We start from the raw sequence: 20,873 nt of genomic DNA, 5'->3' as shown, positions 1-20,873 counted from the left end.
CCGCCGCTGGCTCGGGCACGCCAGCGCTCTCCGCCGCTGGCACGGGCACGCCAGCGCTCACCGCCGCTGGCACGGGCACGCCAGCGCTCTCCGCCGCAGGCACGGGCACGCCAGCGCTCACCGCCGCTGGCACGGGCACGCCAGCGCTCTCCGCCGCAGGCACGGGCACGCCAGCGCTCTCCGCCGCAGGCACGGGCACGCCAGCGCTCTCCGCCGCAGGCACGGGCACGCCAGCGCTCACCGCCGCTGGCTCGGGCACGCCAGCGCTCTCCGCCGCTGGCACGGGCACGCCAGCGCTCACCGCCGCTGGCTCGGGCATGCCAGCGCTCACCGCCGCTGGCTCAGGAGACCTCGCCGAATCAGGAGGAGACAGGGTCACAGGACCGGCAGGCCCCTTCTTATTCCTCTTCCTCCTTGGCCGCGGTGCAGAGGCCACAGCTGGGTCAGAGGCGGGTTGGGGGAGTTTGGTCTCAGGCAGGGCAGACTCGGACGCCGAAGACTCTGAAGCGGACTCCCACGACAATCGTCTCCCATGCTTCCTGGGGAGACTGATGGCTGTGGAAGGCGCCTCAGGACTCTGGGAGGGATCTGCCTGTTCCCCCAGTGTAGTAACTGCCAGGAGATGACCCTCGGGGATCACTGGCAGCTGGGTAGATGGTGGGGACCTCTGGGGGGTACCCTGCGGCGCCTCCTGGGAGAACTTCTCCCACAGCCGGGCATAATTGCGGAGAAACCACTCGTTCTCAGGCGAGTATGGCAGGGCAACCCTTTTCTTCTCGGCGGGGGGCGACATCCAACATTGTTGGCGGAACTCCAATTGGGGTTGAGGAGTGGAGGACATCCTGTCTGCTGAGTTCCTATTTGGTCGGTTCATTCTGTTATGTGGATGGGTTTGGGACGAACTCAGATGCAGACAGGATGTACTGAACACAAGATTTATTATACAAAAAGGGGAAAACAAAACCCACAAGGGGGAAAACAAGGACTAGGGTAGACACTAAATAACTCTACAAAACACAATAAACAAGGTAAACAAAGACTCTGAACACTAACTACTAACAAACACTCACGGTAGTACAACGACTTCTTTGAGGGGTTACAAGGACACGATATCTCAGGAGGCTGACAGGTAGGAACACATAAGTAGAACATTCACAGAGTGGAACAATGAACCGACGAAAGACAGAGCACACTAGGAGATCTAAATAGGGGAACAATTAAGACACGACAGGTGGCACAGATACGCAATCACAACAAGACTAGGATAACAAGGGGGGCGGGGCAAGGGAATGAGACAACACAAGCACATGGCCAAAAGACAAGGCCATGTGCTTGTACACAAAACACGGCTCTGTCATGATCCTGCCTCAAGACTAGAGAAAAGTCGGGACATGAAGGCAGTATCATGACATGACCATAGTTTGAGTCTGCCATCTACAAGTGTGTCAACGTTTGTTTTTAATTTGCTTTTTTTTTATTATTCAAATATCAAGAGGATAATATTTTTACTTGTAGATTGGTTGGGTGGCTAGAGGAATATTATGTGTTAAATATACTTTAAGTTCTATAGACAGGATGTGAAACATTCTCATTTACCTCAGAAAATGTATGCATGTTTGTATGTATCCATTCTTTATCCCAACTGTTCTAATGTGCTGTTAATAAATAAATAAACCAGGTGCATGCCTTTAACAGTGTCTGGTCCTAAAACAGCCTTGGATTTCGTACTTTTATTTTTCCGCATTTCATTAAGAGGGTCCTTGTATATAATGTATATTGCTCCCCTGGTTGTGCATGTTATATACAAACTTTTTCAGCAATCTTGCTGCTGTTGACTGTGGAGATAATCTCTTTTTAGAAGCCTGAAGGCTTGCTATGGTGATCTCTTTGTTGTGTGAGGTGATTTTAAACTGTAAAAATATGCAATAACTATAAAGGAATCTACTTTTGTATTGTTTATTATTTGACATCAGTTATAAAATAAGTGAAAATCATGTGGGTATTTAAATATTGTTTAAATACTGTTTTTTTTTTTTTTTTTTTTTCAGGTTTCTTTTCTTTTCTTTTCTTTTTTTTTAAAGAACAGTTCTGCAAAACTTTTAGTTTTTTGGTTCTTTTAGCTTGAACATTCTGCCAAATGTATTGTGTGTTCTGTGTAAGAAAAAAGGGATGCAATTAGAAAGAGTAAATAACAGTAAATGATTTGAACATTTGACTTTTTGCTAAACTGATTTATTTATTTATTTTGTGCCATAGTCTCCCAACAAGCCTGCAACACCTCAGGAGAAAATTCGTCCCCTCACAAGTTTAGACCATCCACAGAGCCCTTTCTACGACCCAGAGGGTGGCGCAATCACTCCTGTGGCTAGAGTTGTGGTAGAAAGAATTGCTCGCAAGGTCTGTTTCTTTGCTTGTCTTAGAAAATAAAAATCCATTTCAAAAGAAAATGTTCTTAGCTGTTGCGGTTTTAGCTTTTATTATTGTGCAAAACAGCTCTGCATTATTCATGTCATAAAAGTCTATAAACTGAGAGCTGAAATAACTACAAAAACAGATTATGCATATTTATGAACCCAGCATGTCACAACAGTGTCCTGAAATTATTGAAAGTCATGCATTCTCGACTGGGAGAGAGTTAGGATTACTGTATAAGAATTAGTAGGAACAATGGGAAAAAGTATAACCCATGTCAACATTTTTTTTTAATTATTATTATCTCAAAGATGGTAATAGTGAATAAAAGAAAATTATTAAATGAGGGACATCATTTAAAGTCTGTTAGGAAGTTTAAGTTGTTTTCTGATTTCTTCAGGGTGAGCAGTGCAACATTGTGCCGGATAATGTGGACGACATTGTGGCTGACATTGCCCAGGAGGAAAAAGAAGAAGGTTTGCATCTCTTTATCGACCTTGAGAGAGAGAGAGAGAGAGAGAGAGAGAGAGAGATTTAACTATTCAATATCCAGAGTAACTCTTCAGGACCGACCAAGAGTAAACTGTATTCTTGAGAGGTTATGCTATGTTTGGGAGACATGAGAAAATTAATCACAGTATATTTTCATATATTTTCAACTGACCTATCGGTAAGCTCTTCCCCTTGAACGCAGACTAGACTTTAAAGATCCGAAGCTTGCATAGTTTTTATGGGGTTTATGCTTAAAAACTTGAAAAACAATATGCCTGTGGTACTTGTAACACTGATTCCAGGTATACTGAGAACATGGGCAATGGAATTTATTTTATTATATTTCCTAAACCAAAACAAAACTGAGCAAAATGTCTGTAAGCATTCCCAGTGAAGATTCCCCAATCCCAATGAAGACAAACACTTTCATTTTCTGGTTGTCATACTCTCACTGTTACAATTTTTATCTGCTCAAGCAGAACATTAATGTCATATTTCACTCCAGCAAGGTATCTCTGGCTAATGTTAAAGTTAGTGAGTCCATGCATGCTCACGTGCAAATAAGAATAGCGAACTGTTCTCACATCCTGTACAGTGAAGGGCAAAAACACAACCGAAAGTCTACATTTCACTATCTGTTAATATTAAACTGGTTAAATGTAAATTAATTTAATCGTACCTTGCAGTAAACAGTTTTTATCCAGGATTTTTTTCATCTGCAATTGTGATGACCTCAACATGAGTGAGACTTCTCCTGCTTGCAATGTGATTTGAAAATATTTTATATGCCTACAGGGCATAGTCATCCTTCTGTGTTTATTATGTATCAAAAATATATAGGGACAAGGTTTTCACACTGACAGCTGTCATTGTAAGACAGTTAGCAACTCCGAGGTCGCAACAGTAAATGAGGGGGGCGGGGCTTACCGATAGGTTGTTGTTCTTCAGGTTCTTCCAGAATATGTTAGATGAAAAATCACATTTGTATGATAGAACAGTTTAGGTGAACTCAATATAAACTTTCATAGCTCATGAGACTTAATGGAAATCTCAGTTATCTTTTATTAAAATCCCGAGCTTGGTCTCTGATGTTTCTTACATAATCCCTTCAGAGAAATAACTATTGTTACATACAAGAATACACAATAACCACAACAAAACTTGTTTCCTGTCAGATTAGAGAGATATTACATTAGGGCTTTAGAGTTTATATTGAAGTACATCTCTTTAAACAAAAGTTTAAGCAAAAGTTGATATTTGCTTTCCATTTAATCTCACAGATGTGTATTTGAAACAACAACAACAGCTTAAAAACGTTCCCAGTATTTATTTTTTTTTTTTTTATATATATAAAATTATAATAATTCTGTCTTATGGGCACTCCCTTTATGAGATTCAATATTGCTTACAGTCAGAAATGTTCTTATTATGAGTCTTTCATCCTCCTACTTTTTCTTTTCTGTTTTGTAAGATGACACTCCAGAGACATGTATCTACTCCAACTGGTCTCCGTGGTCCGCGTGCAGCTCCTCGACATGTGAGAAGGGGAAAAGGATGAGGCAGAGGATGCTGAAGGCACAGCTGGATCTCAGTGTGCCCTGTCCGCATACTCAAGACTTTGAGCCGTGCATGGGGCCCGGCTGCAGTGATGAGGGTCAGAATCAAACACACACAAAATCAGGATTTTAGTCCCCATATGGAAAGGAACATAGAAGTTATTGTCATTCATATCGATATTATCTCTGATTAAAATGTACTGAAAAAGTCTACTATAGGTCTTTTTTCAGACTTCAGAATAATATTACTCGGCCACTGGTGCCACCTTGTGGTCATAAAATATAATGAAATTGCTAAAAATGCTTATAACTTTGAAAACTATTAGACTATTTTCATGGGACTTTCAAGGGTTTGGTATGAGTCCTGGCCAATATCAAGAACAACAATATCAAAAAATATAATAATAATAATAATAATGATAATAATAATAATAATAATAATAATAATAATAATAATAATAATAATAATAATAATACAATTAATTATGTATTATAATCAGTTATATTATATATTTATATATATATAAATAATATTAATAATATTATATATATATATATATATAATTTGTATTTTTTTATTATATTATTTTTTTTTTTTTTTTTGGACACCAGCTCCAATTTTTGGGGTACCTACAGGTGATGAAATGGATGTTTCATAATGATATCCACAATTGTTAGTAGAATATAGTATGTAAAGACACAATATCAAAATAGCAATCATGGGGGTAGGAAGTATTATAACATATAATTTATTTATTTAATTATTTTATCTTATCCATAGTTCTCCCTGTAGCAGATTGATTAATACATGGTTCATTAATTCATTCATTCATTTTTTGGTTGTTTGTCTTTCATTCTTTCTTTCTTATTTTCTTTCTTTATTTCTTTCTTTAAATTTACCAGTCAAAACATAACAAAATATAATTTTATGGTGAGCCAACCTTTACTCTCCATTTTTGTATATACCAAGAGCTTAATTGATCAGACATCTTGGGCCACCCTGTCTTGAACAGGAACTTTTTTTTCAAATGCCCTAAAGCAATGCTAACTAGATATTTTTTTTATCAGGAAACATAATATTTGCATCATTCTTGGGTAAGGTTGCATCTTACTTCTCTACGGGCAGTAATATTGATTTCCACTTGGAGACATTAAAAGGTCACAGCAGCTTTTGCATAGTTTTTGTTGCCAGAGTGGAAATCTATATAAAAAATGCATAGCTTATTTTGTTTTATTGTTAATTCAGACAGGAAACACTGGCAAGTTTACTTGAGTTTATTGAACTTTTACTTCGTTATTGTGGGCGACATTCCTCTCGTTTCTTTATCTTAATGCAATACAAGTTCTAAATACTTCAGTTTATTCCTAACGTGCCATCCACTTTTCTCTTGGCAATGAGCGATGCCCATTCGCAAATGATTCACTCTTTTGAGTAAATTCTGTTCACAAAAATAAAAAAAAATAAAAAATAATGTGTCAAACCATTTGTCAAACCAGTGAATTGGTTCACAAATCTGTTTGAATGATTTGTTCAGTTCCCTGCCGCCTGCGCTGAGCTGTCTGAAGCGGTTCACTCAGAATTGTAACAGAAAGTTTAAGAACATCAAGAGCATTGAAGACGTGGCTCTGGATCTACAGTCAATTGAAAGAAAATTTGCAAAGGCTATTGTTTGCTAGCGATGAAGATCTTTATTAGATTAACACAGCATGTGCTGTCCATGGTTCAACAGGTATAGCTCAGGCTACATTATATTACAGTACACAATACCACTATGACATTACCAGTTTGTTGTACGTGTAACTTATGCATTAAATACAATGTATAATTTTTTACATTAAATAAGCTGTCACAGATTATGAAATTAATACCCTCCAAAACTGTGTTAGTTATGTTCCAGGAGGAATGCCTTTGCCTAGGCACAATTAATATGGATATTTCCACAATATTTAGGCTTGCAGAAATATACATTTGTTTACTTTTTGCTGAACATTCAGAAGAAGATCAGTCAATATGCATTTGGTTAGTTATGTTCAGATGTTCGGTAACTTAGCTTAACTTGTGAGAAGTTTTCACTCTACTCTGTGTCAGAGGTTATTTATACATATACATAACTAATATACTTTAAAATATAATTTAATTCAGTGATGCAAATCAGAATTTTCATTAGCTATTATTCTAGTTTTCAGAGTCATATGATCCTTCAGAAATCATTGTAATATATTGATTTATTACCAGTGCTGGAAACAGTTTTGCTGCTTAATATTTTTTGGAACCTGTGACATTTTGTTTAGGATTCTTTGATGAAAAGTATTTCTGAAGGATTATGTGACACTGCAAGACTGGAGTAAAGGCTGAAAAAAAAAAAAAAAAAAAAAAAAAAAAAAAAAATATATATATATATATATATATATATATATATATATATATATATATATATATATATATATATATATATATAAATTACTTTTACTTTTTTTGGTACTCTACCCACCTCTGCCAGGATGTCATATTTACTCATGGTTTTATTAGTGATTCAATAAGCCACATTTTATCAAGCAGAATAAATGCCAGTAATTTTAGAGAAGAGGGAAGTAGGCATTGCACCATAACGTTTAATCTTTCCCATCTGACTATAACTGATTAAGTAATATTAGCAATTCATTGTGGCATTGTATATTATTAAGCTTTTTTATTTATATATATATATATATATATATATATATATATATATATATATATATATATATATATATATATATATATATATACAGCTAGAAAATGTGTTGCCCACTATTATGATGTAATTGTTCTAGTAGTGCTGCCCCTTGACCAAGATGTCTTTGCCAGGCCCTGGAAACCAGCTTCCATGTTCCAAAACAGTGATTCCAAACCATGTTTCTGGTGCCCCATCTGTAACATGGCTGGAAACCACTGTTCCAAAACATCTGTCAACTTAAGCTAATTAGGGCCCGAGCACCGATGGTGTGAGGACCCTATTGTATCTGCTCTGTTAGTGCCCAACCACCGATGGTGTGAGGACCCTATTGTATCTGCTCTGTTTCTTATTATTATTCTTCCGCTTCTCCAAAATTAATTGCATTTTTGAGGGCTTAAACATGCTCAAAAAGTCATGAAAGTTTGCACATGCGTCAAACCTGGTGAAAATTTTAATCTGATATAGGATTCAGAAGAGGGTGTGGAAAAATGGCTCGACAGCGCCCCTATGCTAAAAAAATCAACAGCCTTCCAACTTTGTTTCACGTACATGCACGAAAATAGGCACACACATGTAACACACAAATACCTACAAAAAAGACTCTTGGAGCAAAATTCTAAACCCAATGGGAATATAATATTATGAGCAAATTTTGAGCATTTTTTGTAATTTCCATTCGTTGTATTTTAACGAACTCCTCCTAGAGATTTATTCAGATCAACACCAAATTTGGTCCGCCTAATCTAAAGGCGTTTGAGATGTTAAATTGCGAAAATCTTTAGTTTTCATCGAAGAGCATGTCCGTGGCGGCCTGGCGAAATTTGATGATTCGCCATGAAAAATTAAGTTGCTATAACTCCAATCTGCCCCAAACTTCACATGTTTGATAAGACTCCTGACCTGTACAGACTGACATGCCCATATTCAGTTATAGTCATAGCGCCACCTATTGGCAACAGGAAGTGACACATTTAACACTGCAACAAACTACTCCTAGAAATTTTATGACATCAGTGTCTTTTTTGTGGTCAGTCTTATCTAAAGGCCTGTTGTGAAGTTGTGAAGATCTTGAGTTTTCATTAAAAGGCGCGTCCATGGCGCCATGACGAAGTTCGATGTCTCGACATGGGAATAAAAGATGTTATAACTCAGGCATAAAATGTCTGATCTTCCCCAAACTTCACATGTGTCATAAAAGTCCTAGCCTGAACAGATCTGTAGGCCAATATTCCATCGGGTGTGGCAAAATGGCTCGATAGCGCCACCCATACAATTTCAACGGAGTGCGCCTCGAGCTACGTTTCACGTACATGTACAAAAATCGGTAGACACATGTAACACACCAATACCTACCAAAAAGTCTCTTGGTACGAAATCCGAATCCCAACAGAAAGTCGGTTATTTAGAATTTCTCTTCAAAATTGGTGTTGTTTTTGTCATTTTCAGGGGTTGTACTTTAACAAACTCCTCCTAGAGATTTATTCAGATCAACACCAAAATTGGTCAGTGTAATCTAAAGGCCTTTGCAATGTTAAATTGCGAAGATCTTGAGGTTTCTTTAAAGGGTGTGTCCATGGCGGCCTGACAAATTTCGATATTTCGCCATGAAAAAGTAAGTTGCTGTAACTCAGACATACAATGTCCAATTTGCCCCATACTTCATGTTTGATAAGACTCCTGACCTAAACAGATCTACCTGCACATATTCAGCCATAGTCATAGCGCCACTTGCTGGCAACAGGAAGTTACTTATTTTATACTGTGACAAACTACTCCTAGAAATTTTTTGACATTAATGTATTTTTTGTGGTCAGTCTAATCTAAAGGCCTGTGCAATGTTAAATTGTGGAGATTTTGAGTTTTTGTTAAAGGGCGTATCTATGGCGCCAGGAAAAATTTTGATGTCTCGCCACAGCAAGGGAAGTTGTTGTGACTCAGGCATAAAATGTCCGATCTTCCACAAACTTCACATGTTCAATGAGAGTCCTGGCCTGAACACACCTGAAGGCCAATATTCCATTATAATGATAGCGCCACCTGCTGGCAACAGGAAGAGTGGCATATATATGGAATATATATATATATATATATATATATATATATATATATATATATATATATATAGATAGATAGATATAGAATATATATTATATATATTCTCCACTTATATTTATGACTTTAAATGCACATTTCTCACCGTTCACCTTTTTACTAAAGCCACTCGCTGCTGGTGAGCCCGGGTGCGAGGGCCCGTTCATCGCTGCTTGCAGGTTTAATTTGATCTGTGTTTTTTTTAGCAGGGCTGGTGGCTGAGTGTTAAAAGATTTTTTAACAAGGACATGACTAACAGTGATCTTTTACAGATGCTTCCACGTGCATGATGTCGGAATGGATCACATGGTCACCATGCAGTATGTCTTGTGGAGCAGGTGTGCGTTCTAGGGAGCGCTATGTAAAACAGTTTCCAGATGATGGCTTTGCTTGCACTCATCCCACTGAAGAGACAGAGCCATGCACTGTCAATGAGGACTGCTGTGAGTATTATTTACCTGTGGACTCATAACAAGCCAAATTCATTGAAATATAACAGATGTTTACAGTCATAGTTTTATTGATTCATCACAGTTTACTTATTTTTTATTAATTTTGACAATTGCCAATTGTGGGGGAAGGAAATGTTGATTAAAATGTTCCTATACCCAAAGTTCCTGTGCATAATTTACTGTACTTGGATTCCTGCTAACATCCTTATTCATCTAAATGTTCTATGACTGTTTTCATGTATTGTTCAGATTAGTAGAATAAATTAAAATAACAACTAGCCATTCAAATCCTTATTTTATATTTTAACCTTTTTTTTTTTATTATTATTATTATATTTTTTTTAATAATCTTTAAACAGAATTCTGTGCTTCTATCATTTGTATTGTGTATGTTTCTGTGTGTAGCTCCAAGCAGTTGCTTGGTTACTGAATGGGGTGAATGGGATGCATGCAGCGCCACCTGTGGGCTTGGCATGAAAAGACGGGAGCGGATGGTGAAAATGCCCCCATCTGATGGCTCCATTTGTGGGGCTGAGGTGGTGGAAGTGGAGAAGTGTATGATGCCAGAATGCCGTGAGTGCAAACACTCACATGCATGTCTATATTAATATACTGTATGCACATCCATGTATGCTAAATAGATTCCCACACAGTGTCTGTGAATGTCTGGGTCGCATCTCCACAAGTACATATTAACATTCACATGTTCATATGGATACCCAGAACACAAGTAGTGAGCACACTGCCCCACTTTAACATATTCAAATCAATAACTCAAAAAAAAAAAAAAAAAAAAAACACTCGCAAACATATTCAGCCAATTTAACATGAGTTTTTTTTTTTTTTTTTTTTATAAATAACAAATACAAAAATATATATATATTTTTTTATATTATAAAATACACATACACTCAAATTTGCATGCATGCCAATATTATCTTATTCACACACACACACACACAAAAAGTCTACATTAACATTCTCACAAACAAGTCCAGATTAATGTTTTTACACAGAATAAACGCCCACATGTCTGCAGTTCTCAGTGTTATGATGCTGAGTTTTTTGTGTGTATAGATACAATCCCATGTTTACTGTCCCCCTGGTCGGACTGGAGCGATTGCAGTGTGACGTGTGGTAAAGGCACACGGATGCGTCAGCGTATGCTCAAATCACCTGCAGAGTTGGGAGAATGCAATGAGGAGCTGGAACAGATGGAGAAATGCATGCTGCCAGAGTGTCGTGAGTTACACATGCTCTTTCTCTATCACACACACACACACACACACACACACACACACACACACACATAACAGTTAACAGCTCTCACACATAACAGATACACAGTATGTGTCTCAGTGTGTGCCAGTGTGTTAGTCAGTCCTAATTGTGACAGTGGCTCCAGGAGAAGTAGAGTTAAAGTCTGACCTGTCTGGCCATCCATCATAAAAAAAAGAGATACATTGTGATAACAAGTTGGCTTGCCCCACCCTTTGAAATATCAGACCATCTGAGTAACTGTAGGATACTCTTTTCAACTTGGCATGATTTGGGACACTCCAATTCTAATCTCTGATATGATTTAGTGCAGATATTATGCAAGTTGGGACATCTGAAGTGTGTAGCTCCAGAAACAGGACAGAAGATTTCTGACAACTTCTTAACTCAACTTCTTCATTGAACTGTTGTATATTTGCAATGCAAAGCCCTTATTATATGCAGACACATATTATATCACTATTTTATTATTGAAACATACAATGATTTTACTTATTTAGTACTTTACATTTTAGTGAGATAATGAAGCCTTGGTTTCTTTTAAGAAATACATTACTATTACAAATTAATACCTCTTGTGGCAGATTTCATTTATTTATTTTAGAGACTCACATTATTTCCAAAATTGTCTTGACAAGGGCTTAATTTAAGATTACATTTCTGGTTGAGTCATGACATAAGGATTGCGCAGGCAGATAGTTCCTTTAAATAAATTTGCCAGCGGTCATATTGTTCACTACATGACAAAAGCTGAATGGTCTGAAGGCAATGAAAATGCTCGCTCAGAATTTAAAGACTCTGGTTCAGTTTTCACTGTAAACTTGTCCTTCAACACACTATTAGAATTTCTCTGAAATCCTCCTCTTCCTCAGAGCCACCTGTCTAGATCTACTATTACATTTATTTATGTCTATTCATGCAGCCGAAGCACATTTTACATGGTCACAGTAGTGTGTCTGTGTATCTACTGGCGGTAGCAATTCCATACTTGCTCTGCAGCAGCGTACATAGCAGATCTAGTATGCCAAGACCAAATAATTTAACACATAAAACTACTCAGAGAGTTGTCATGACTGAAATGTTTTATCAGAAATACACTGGAAAGATAGACAGCTGTGATGTGAACCAGTGACAGTGTTGGGTGTAACGCATTACTGTAATTAAATTACAGCTCATTTTTAGGTAATTTGATTACAGTTAATTTTAAAGTACTTGCATTAGATACTGTAAATATTTTCAACAGTTCTAAAATCAATATTGAATTTGAAATCTAAATGTACTTTCTAAAGATACCTTAAATACTCAGATACGGATAAGACTAAAATCCATCAAATCAAAAAAAAAAAAAAAAAAAGGCTTACTTTTATTTGTGTACACTGACAATAAAAAAAAAAAAAAAAATTCAAAATAAACAAAACAATTTCTGCCATCTAGGTCTCTTTGAGCAACTTTCTATATGTCACAAATTCAGCAAATATTTGATGCAGAGACATGAGAAAATATGTCTATAAAAGGCTTGTGTCTACTTTTAAAATAATGAATTCAATTGAAAACAAATATTCTATGATTATATAATCAGTATGAAACTAAAGCTAGGTACAATCTTTCCCGTATCTGAGGTTGAAATGTCTAATTTTAAATTAATTAATTTAAATCGAAAACTAATATTATCTGATTGTTATCTGTATGAAAATAAAGCTAGGTACAGCCTTTCCCATACCTGATCTTGAAATATCAACTTTTAAATTAAAAAATTCAAATTGAAAATTAATATTATTAATAATTAATAATTATTACTAGTAATATTATTAAAAAATAAATTAATAAATTAATAAATTAATAATAATAATAATAATAATAATAATAATAATAATAATAATAATAATAATAAACATCCTCTTTTAAATCATACAATTTCCCCTGAGATAGGCATATTGATGGCATATTACTCTGTTTGAATATTGTCTCTTTTGATGTCTTTCTCTCTAGCGATGGATTGTGTGATGACAGAGTGGTCCGAGTGGTCAGAGTGCAGTAAATCCTGTGGGAAGGGTCACTTGATCCGCACACGCATGATCACTCTGGATGCTCAGTTTGGTGGGGATCCGTGCCCCGAGACCACACAGAGAAAAACATGCAAGATCAAGAAGTGTAATCAAGGAGGCATAAACAGTGAAGAGAGGAAGAGGCGCAAGGAAGACCGTAAGAAGAGGAGGAACAAACAGGGAAGGGAGGAGAGTGCCGATGACCTCGCAGGTGAACATGCAAGTATCACTGTTAAAGGAATAATCCACACAAAAAATGCTATTCTCTCATCCTTTACTTACTTACTCATGCCTTTTGTTCTTCTGTGTATACAGAACATAAACATGGATTTTTAGAAAAATAACCTGTGTTTGTGAGTTCATATAATGCAACTGCCTTAAAATTGTTGCTTTAAAACATTAAAAAACAAACACGACGGTTATATATATATATATATATATATATATATATATATATATATATATATATATATATATATATAAAATCACAGTTGATAAATCAATGTCTTTTAAGCAAAAGAAATAAGAAAATGAGAGAAAAAATGCATGAGAAAAAAGGCTAATACTTTTAAACTTTTTAACTTAATAATCACTTACAACTGTCAGCATGTTGTGAAGCATTTGTGAGTTCATATAATGCAACTGCCTTAAAATTGTTGCTTTAAAACATTAAAAAACAAACACGACGGTTATATATATATATATATATATATATATATATATATATATATATATATATATATATATATATATATATATATATAATCACAGTTGATAAATCAATGTATTTTAAGCAAAAGAAATAAGAAAATGAGAGAAAAAATGCATGAGAAAAAAGGCTAATACTTTTAAACTTTTTAACTTAATAATCACTTACAACTGTCAGCATGTTGTGAAGCATATTGTGAAACAATTACATTTCTTTAACAATTAAAACTTAAAATTTTAAAGTTTGGGTGGAAGTTCCCTTAAATAATCACATTACATGATTTAATTTATTATTATTATTATTATTGTTATTATTTTTTATTTTATTTTTATTTTTTAGCAAGCCAGCATGACATTGCTGCTGACTATAGCCATGCACAGTCCTCAAATATAGGCCCTAGCCCTGCCCTGGCCCAACCTTTGTCCGACAGCTTATCAGAATTACTGACCCATTCCAACCCGAGCCTTTTTTCCCCTTTCTGCCAAAACAGCTTATACTACTATTTCACCTACTAAAATAGTGCATTTATGTATGTAATGGTAAAGTGATGATATTTAATTTCATTTTGTATCAAGTTAATTTAGGGAAAAAAAAAAAAAAATCTATTGATATAAAACAATTCAAGCACATATCATAGTGTTAGTTTAAATGTATACCCTAGATAAATGTGTGTTACACATACATGACAAATACAATATATCTACAAAAACTCTTTCATTATGAAGTCCATAAAGATGAATTTCTCTCTTCAAGGTGTGTCTAATGAGGATATGGCAAGTCAGGATCGTCAACTTCATCTTTGTGACACTGGCTCAGAAAAACACTAGTTTATTAATAAATAAACAAAATATCTTCTTACTGTTTCCCCGACACATTCATGATAATAAGGTCTACTGGGGCTTTTGCGGCAAGCTTTAGCCTATTGTGTGTGTTGCACACGGAACACTTCCAGCTGGGCTGAAGGCACACTCGCTGCTGCTGCTGCTGCTGGTGGCTCATTAAACACTGTCCGAGCCACTCAGTCAGTCAGATAGTCACGGTATAATTTTTTTTTTCATAACCATAATTGATGGATGTCTAAAATATAAGAATAAGGAGAAGCCTAAAACAGACCCGATGCCTAGCTCAGGTCTGAGATATGACGTGTACTGTATATTGGCTTGAAGCCATACCCTAGGGGCGTAAATTAGTTGGGGCCCCTCAGGCCAGGCTGATATGCATGGCTCTACTGCTGACATTTACCATTAGTAATTCTGCATCATCACATCACCCATAGAGATACTGACCTTAGAAAATCAGTATCATGTTATCACTTATAGAATATGTAAAATAAGCATCAAAACGTTACCACTGAAGACACTGACAATGCTTTTATTTTTTTATTTTTATTTTTTCTTTATAAATAAGCATTATAACATCAATACTTCTGATACTGTGGATACTGGGGTGTAACAAAATAGCATCAAAGCTAGCTCTTTTTTTAGTCCTTCAGAGTTATAACATTAAATTACATGTCATTACAACATGTCATTAAAATTTGAAATGATGTATCAGAGAACTACTGATGCCAACACTCTTCCGATGGCAAACCAGAATCAACCTCTCCACTGCAGATGCTATAATTCTGTTAAAGTAATTCTGTTTAATAGCATTGCCACTACAGATGAGACAGAAGCTCTCCTTTACTAATTCATAATATCCTAACCACTACAGACAGTGTCTCTCAATAAAAGGACCGATGATTTGATCACCAGTTGTATCTGGTCTATGTTTATTCCTGCAGGATGCAAAATGAAGCCGTGGTCTGCATGGACTGACTGTACCAAGCTGTGTGGTGGGGGAATCCAGGAGCGTTTAATGACTGCCAAGAAGAGATACAAGAATGCACAACTAACTAGCTGTAAAGACCGAAAGGAGATACGGGCCTGCAATGTCCATCCCTGCTAGGGCAGTATTTGAGTGGGCTTGCGTGATGGGACCCAAACTAGATTATGAACAGACTGTCACACACTGTCTTGCAGTTATTTAATGCACTCTGTTTGGGATTGGAAAACTGCAAAAGGTAGTCTGTAATTTTTACTTTTATTTTCTAGAATTTATAGTGACCCAGGCATTATCTAGCCTGTAAAGGAATAGGAAACCAAGAGGGAAGGTGCTCAGAGTTGCAATGTACTGTACAAATTTGGATGTATTAATATGCATTAGTATTTGAGAGTAACAGTCCTCTATCGAACTTTGAAGAGGGAGTTCTTTTGAATATTGATTTTTTCCATGGAGTATCAAAGATTAATGTGTTCTGACATGAAATTCAAAACAAATTTCTCCTTTTATACTCTGTGATCCAAACACTCACACATAAAAAAGAAACACTGACAGCTACCCATGTTCACTTTTACCCTATAATCAAAATGATCAGAGGAGCTACATTTAGATGCATGCAAACCATTCATTCAGGATATCTGAAATGTTGTGGCCATAAATATCTAGTTTTTTTTTTTTTTTTTTTATTATTGCTTTGTAGCCTGTGAATGCTAATTTTAGACAAAAAAATTCAGATGGCACTTAGAGGCTTTTGCATATGAACTAGGTATTAGTATGTAACATTTTAGGTACAACAAAATATACAAAAACTGAACAAAATCCTACATTTGTGCATTTTAATAGACACTGCAATGTACAATATGGGCATATTAACAACATCTAAACTGTAAACACGGTAACATATTTACACATACAGAAGTGTGACATAATTTCAAATATTTTATCATAACTATATTTGTATAGTTAAATTTTTACCATTTCATTTATGTTTTAGATTCCTTGACCTACCACAAACCTAATCGTATGTATGAAACATAAAAAAGGCAGCACCAAAGCAGCCCACATGTCTAATGTGTTTCTCTGTTTCTTGCTGAAAATCACATTCCAATATATTTAAGGCACACATATTTTGTTCAAATGCATATATTTTAAGGTTTAAAGTTTTTTTTTTTTTTTTTTTTTTTTTTTTACTTTATTTAATGCGATTTAAAACATAATCTGATCATAAATACAAAATCTAACAATTAATTACATACATTCAATAGTCCTAATTAAGTATTTATAGACATGCTTTTATACAAAGTTTTTCATATGTAAATATTTTGATTTAGATGCTATTAATACATCAGTATTGTACATTTTATTTTATGTGCAAATGGTAGATCCACACTTTGCAGTAATTTAAGTAAAAATACTCACGAGATGATGTTAACATACTGCACAATTTATTACAAAATTGTTTACTTGCATCTAAAGAGGGCTATTCTGCTTTGACATCCTCAGTAAATTTAGCTTTTTATTTTATTTAGCGTTTCAATATAAAGTGGTCCAAAAAGTGTTTTGACACCCAGAGTCATACTTGAAATGAATGATTTTTCATTGCACTGGAAAATACAATTTCAAACCAAATGGCATCTGAAAACGAATGTCAGAGAAATACAAGTACTCACAAGTAGCAGAGCAAACTTTTTTTTTTTTTTCAATTTTAATCCTGAAAAAAAAAAAAATTGCTTTTACAAAGGTTTGTTTATGTGTGTGTGTGTGTGTGTGTGTGTGTGTAACAGTAACAACCATACATTTAAAGTATGCTTACACAGTCTTGATGTTTTGGGGGAATATCACAACGCTAAATATTACTTACAAATAGAGAGGAGAAAAATATTAACATGAGTTGTCGGAAACAGATCTTTGGATTTCAAAGCAAACTTCCTTTCAGCATAACCTTTATGCATTACAAGAGAAGGGAAGCTCATTCAATATTCCAGTCAGTATGATGTACAGGTAATATATGCAGTTAGGTCAAAATAAATAAATAAATAAAAAACCTTCCAAGACCTAGTCATCTATACTTCTATACTTTGCCCGTATATTTGGCCTTTTATAAATCAGGCCCTAGCTGGTATATCGTTTGATTTTTAATATGTTCTTTGCCCAGAAGTATTGCCATGTTTGCAAACCAGCTTTTACATGATAACTGTAAAATAGTTTTGGGGAAAATATAATATTCTTGAGTAAAGATTATGGCCATAAGCCAGTTAAAATAATTGATGGATCTGTTGTCTTCTGTGATGATTTCTGGTGCAATTTTAGACTAAAAGCACATATAATCAGCCATTCCAGGATTTTGTATGTCTCGTGTGAAATGAATGCTGTCTATGGTCCAATGATCTGTTATGATTTTGTTCCTCGCTGTAAGACATGTAGACAGCGTTTAACTGAAATGTGTTAATTTGTTGGATTTTGATTTACTTTGGTTTTATCAACCCTTTCTGATAATGGTCTTTTTTATAAGAAATTATTCTTACCAAAGTCTTGCATAGATGTTTTGTAGTTGTCTCTCTTCCTTGTTGCTCCTCTGATTCATGATCTATGATTCATACTTTTTAAATATTTAACCTTTACAATAAAAGGAAATGTAACAAAGTGCCTAATTCATTTTCTGATTATTTGTGCAAAAGGTGTCATCATATAACTCCACATATTACAACAGTACAGATTCATCTATATAAAAAATTTGGTTTTGCCGCAAGGCTTGGTCTTGGGCTGCAAATACCATATGTGTGTACTTTTTAATGATACATTATTTTTTTTTTTTTTTTTTTTTTGTGAAACATGATAAATAAATTTCAGCTTAAGTTAATATATTATTATTATTATTATTATTATTATTATTATTATTATTATTATTATCAACAACAAAAAACAACAACAACAACACAGTAGTTTAAACAATTTCCTAAATTCAATTGTATTGCCTATGAACACAGCTCTGTCTCTTGTATTTGGCCACAAGAGGGAGGTATGAAGATATCTGTTTGGACCAGACAAATGAAGGGAAGTTAGAGTTCTTCAGTTCTACAAACGTTCCTGTAAAAGTTCATGCTGAGACGTGCCTGCAAAGTGTGATTTTGCAATTGCCTAGTTTCAGTTTGCTAATTCCACAGTTATTTTCACACCAAGAAACAGACTTCCTGAGAAGTTTATATAGATAATGTGTTTGGCACTTACACAGATCAAGTGTGGAAGGGCCTCAAACCTGCAAAATGTGTAAAAAAAAAAAAAAAAAGTAATCTGACAGAGTGACTTGGTTGACGTCACAATTCAAAATTAACATTGTTAGAATCTTGGCTGAGGAATAACTGAATTCGCAGGATATAGGTGCATGGAGAGACAACTGAGTATTATTATTATGTTTAACATTTAGAATAATTTAACATGTAGTTTGTTACCTATCATATGAATTATTGCCATTAGTATTATTATTATTCTTATTTCTTTTCTTTTTTTTCATTGTGTTATGTTTAATTTTTATATTTATATTTGTGCATGATGGGCATCATCGATATAGCTTAAACAGATAGACCCACATAAAGACGGAGAAAAAGAAGCATACCATGGAATAGTTTTCCCAGAAATTTGAACATGTGCAAGCATTGATGGTAATTGAGAACTAGGCAAATATTTTGCAAGAAATAATGGTTTTCAGTCATTTCCTCATACAAAGCTATGGCATATTTCGTATTTGCCAGAATGTTATGATCACCCCGTTACAGTATAATCTTAACAGTCAGAAATAGATTATATGAACCCAGTATCTCAAATATGATCACACTCATATGATGACAAATAATTGCTTATAAGACTTTAAAGATTAATATTTCTTTCATACAATTTTCTCATTTTTTATTTCATAGTTTATTTACAATCATACTTTAAACATCAATCCTTCAGTGAATCAAACAATCAATTAGTGATCAATAAATCAATAAAAAGAATGATAATTTTACACAAACACCTGTTACAAAGTTCTGAGTCTGTCCATCAATCCATCCATCCACCTTTCTGTAGAATTTACAAAATCATAGAAATTAAATGACACAATTTGATAAATGGATGGTTGAAAATTTCCTAGAAGATCCTGTTTCCAAATCTGAAGTGCTTTTCACACTCCTACCACTCAGGGGCAACAAAACACTTTGAAAACTACCAGGACATTATGGTGAATAAAGTGGGGTGAGTGCATGAATGGAAACAGAAAGCCCATCAAGTGCAGTTCAGAACTGCAGTCCTCATTACTAACCTGATTACCATGAGCCTGCAATAGTTTGTGATGCACCTTTTGAATGTGGTTGCCATGGGAACCTTAGTGATGGTCTTAGCCATCATAAGCTGCAGTCTCTTTGACAAATTCTGTTGCCTGAGCTCATGCTGTGCTCTACTCTAGCATATCATATGCAAACAAACACAAGTACTGTCATTTAGGTACAATATGGACACATAATTACATGAGAAAATCAGTACTCAGGTTCCCCTGAGAACAAATTACAGTGATGTAAGAGGATATGAGAGTGAATGTAGGACTGAATTATTCAGTATGCACATTAAACATTATAAATTGCTGTTGCTATGGTAACGCTGATATGCATTAGCAAGGGCTCTATTAGGGTTTGTAATAGTGATGCCTGTTGACATTTGTGTTAAACATTCATAGAAATTGCTTGGGAAAACAAGATGGTCACACGTGTTTGAGATCTGCGTAAACTGACTCAGATTTGTGTTTTCTAGTGGCCTCTCTTTCTCTCACTAATGCAGGTTTGCTTTTCTCCATTGCATATTGTGTTTAACAGCAAGTGTTTGCTCATAATCCCTGTTTAATGTTCTGCTGACATATCTAAATCTTAATAGCATAAATTGGATCTATCGCTCATTGTCAGGTGACGTCACACTCGTGGAACACGAAATGCATTATGGGTATAGCCGACATTTGTAAGGTATCAACGCTAGTGTGTTCAATTGGGAGGATTGTGTTGGTCTTAAATGTGGTAAAATGGTACGTTCTTGTTGTGTGATAGGCTGCATATCTAGTCTCATGACAGAATGGGTCACGAAGCTCAGATGCTGAAATTAATGCAAGCGTCATGCGCTTCAGTCTATGTAGTAAACAAACCCGCACGTCTCTGACATTCAATCACACAGAGACGCACTGGTCCATATGGAGATTTGATCTGATTAATTTATGCTAACTTTGACAAATTCCATGACTGTCCATATTAAAATGTAAGTTTCATTTTCATGACTGG

The 20,873-nt window shown here is 35.3% G+C and overlaps 1 protein-coding gene across 1 annotated transcript; it reads left to right on the top strand.

Moving 5' to 3' along the window:
* Nucleotides 1-317: 317 nt before the first annotated feature.
* Nucleotides 318-18,224, top strand: LOC128018093 (spondin-1-like). Its single transcript, XM_052603472.1, has 9 exons — nucleotides 318-374; nucleotides 2,257-2,397; nucleotides 2,813-2,888; nucleotides 4,376-4,558; nucleotides 9,541-9,711; nucleotides 10,126-10,293; nucleotides 10,798-10,962; nucleotides 12,988-13,254; nucleotides 15,536-18,224. The coding sequence occupies exons 1-9, from the start codon at nucleotides 318-320 to the stop codon at nucleotides 15,697-15,699; spliced, it is 1,392 nt and encodes a 463-aa protein (XP_052459432.1). The 3' UTR covers nucleotides 15,700-18,224.
* The last annotated feature ends 2,649 nt before the right edge of the window (nucleotides 18,225-20,873 follow it).

Source organism: Carassius gibelio, chromosome A8 (genome assembly GCF_023724105.1).
Source record: "Carassius gibelio isolate Cgi1373 ecotype wild population from Czech Republic chromosome A8, carGib1.2-hapl.c, whole genome shotgun sequence".
Lineage (NCBI taxonomy): Eukaryota > Metazoa > Chordata > Actinopteri > Cypriniformes > Cyprinidae > Carassius > Carassius gibelio.
The sequence above is the reverse complement of the archived record's forward strand: the minus strand, read 5'-3'. Positions and strand labels throughout refer to the sequence as shown.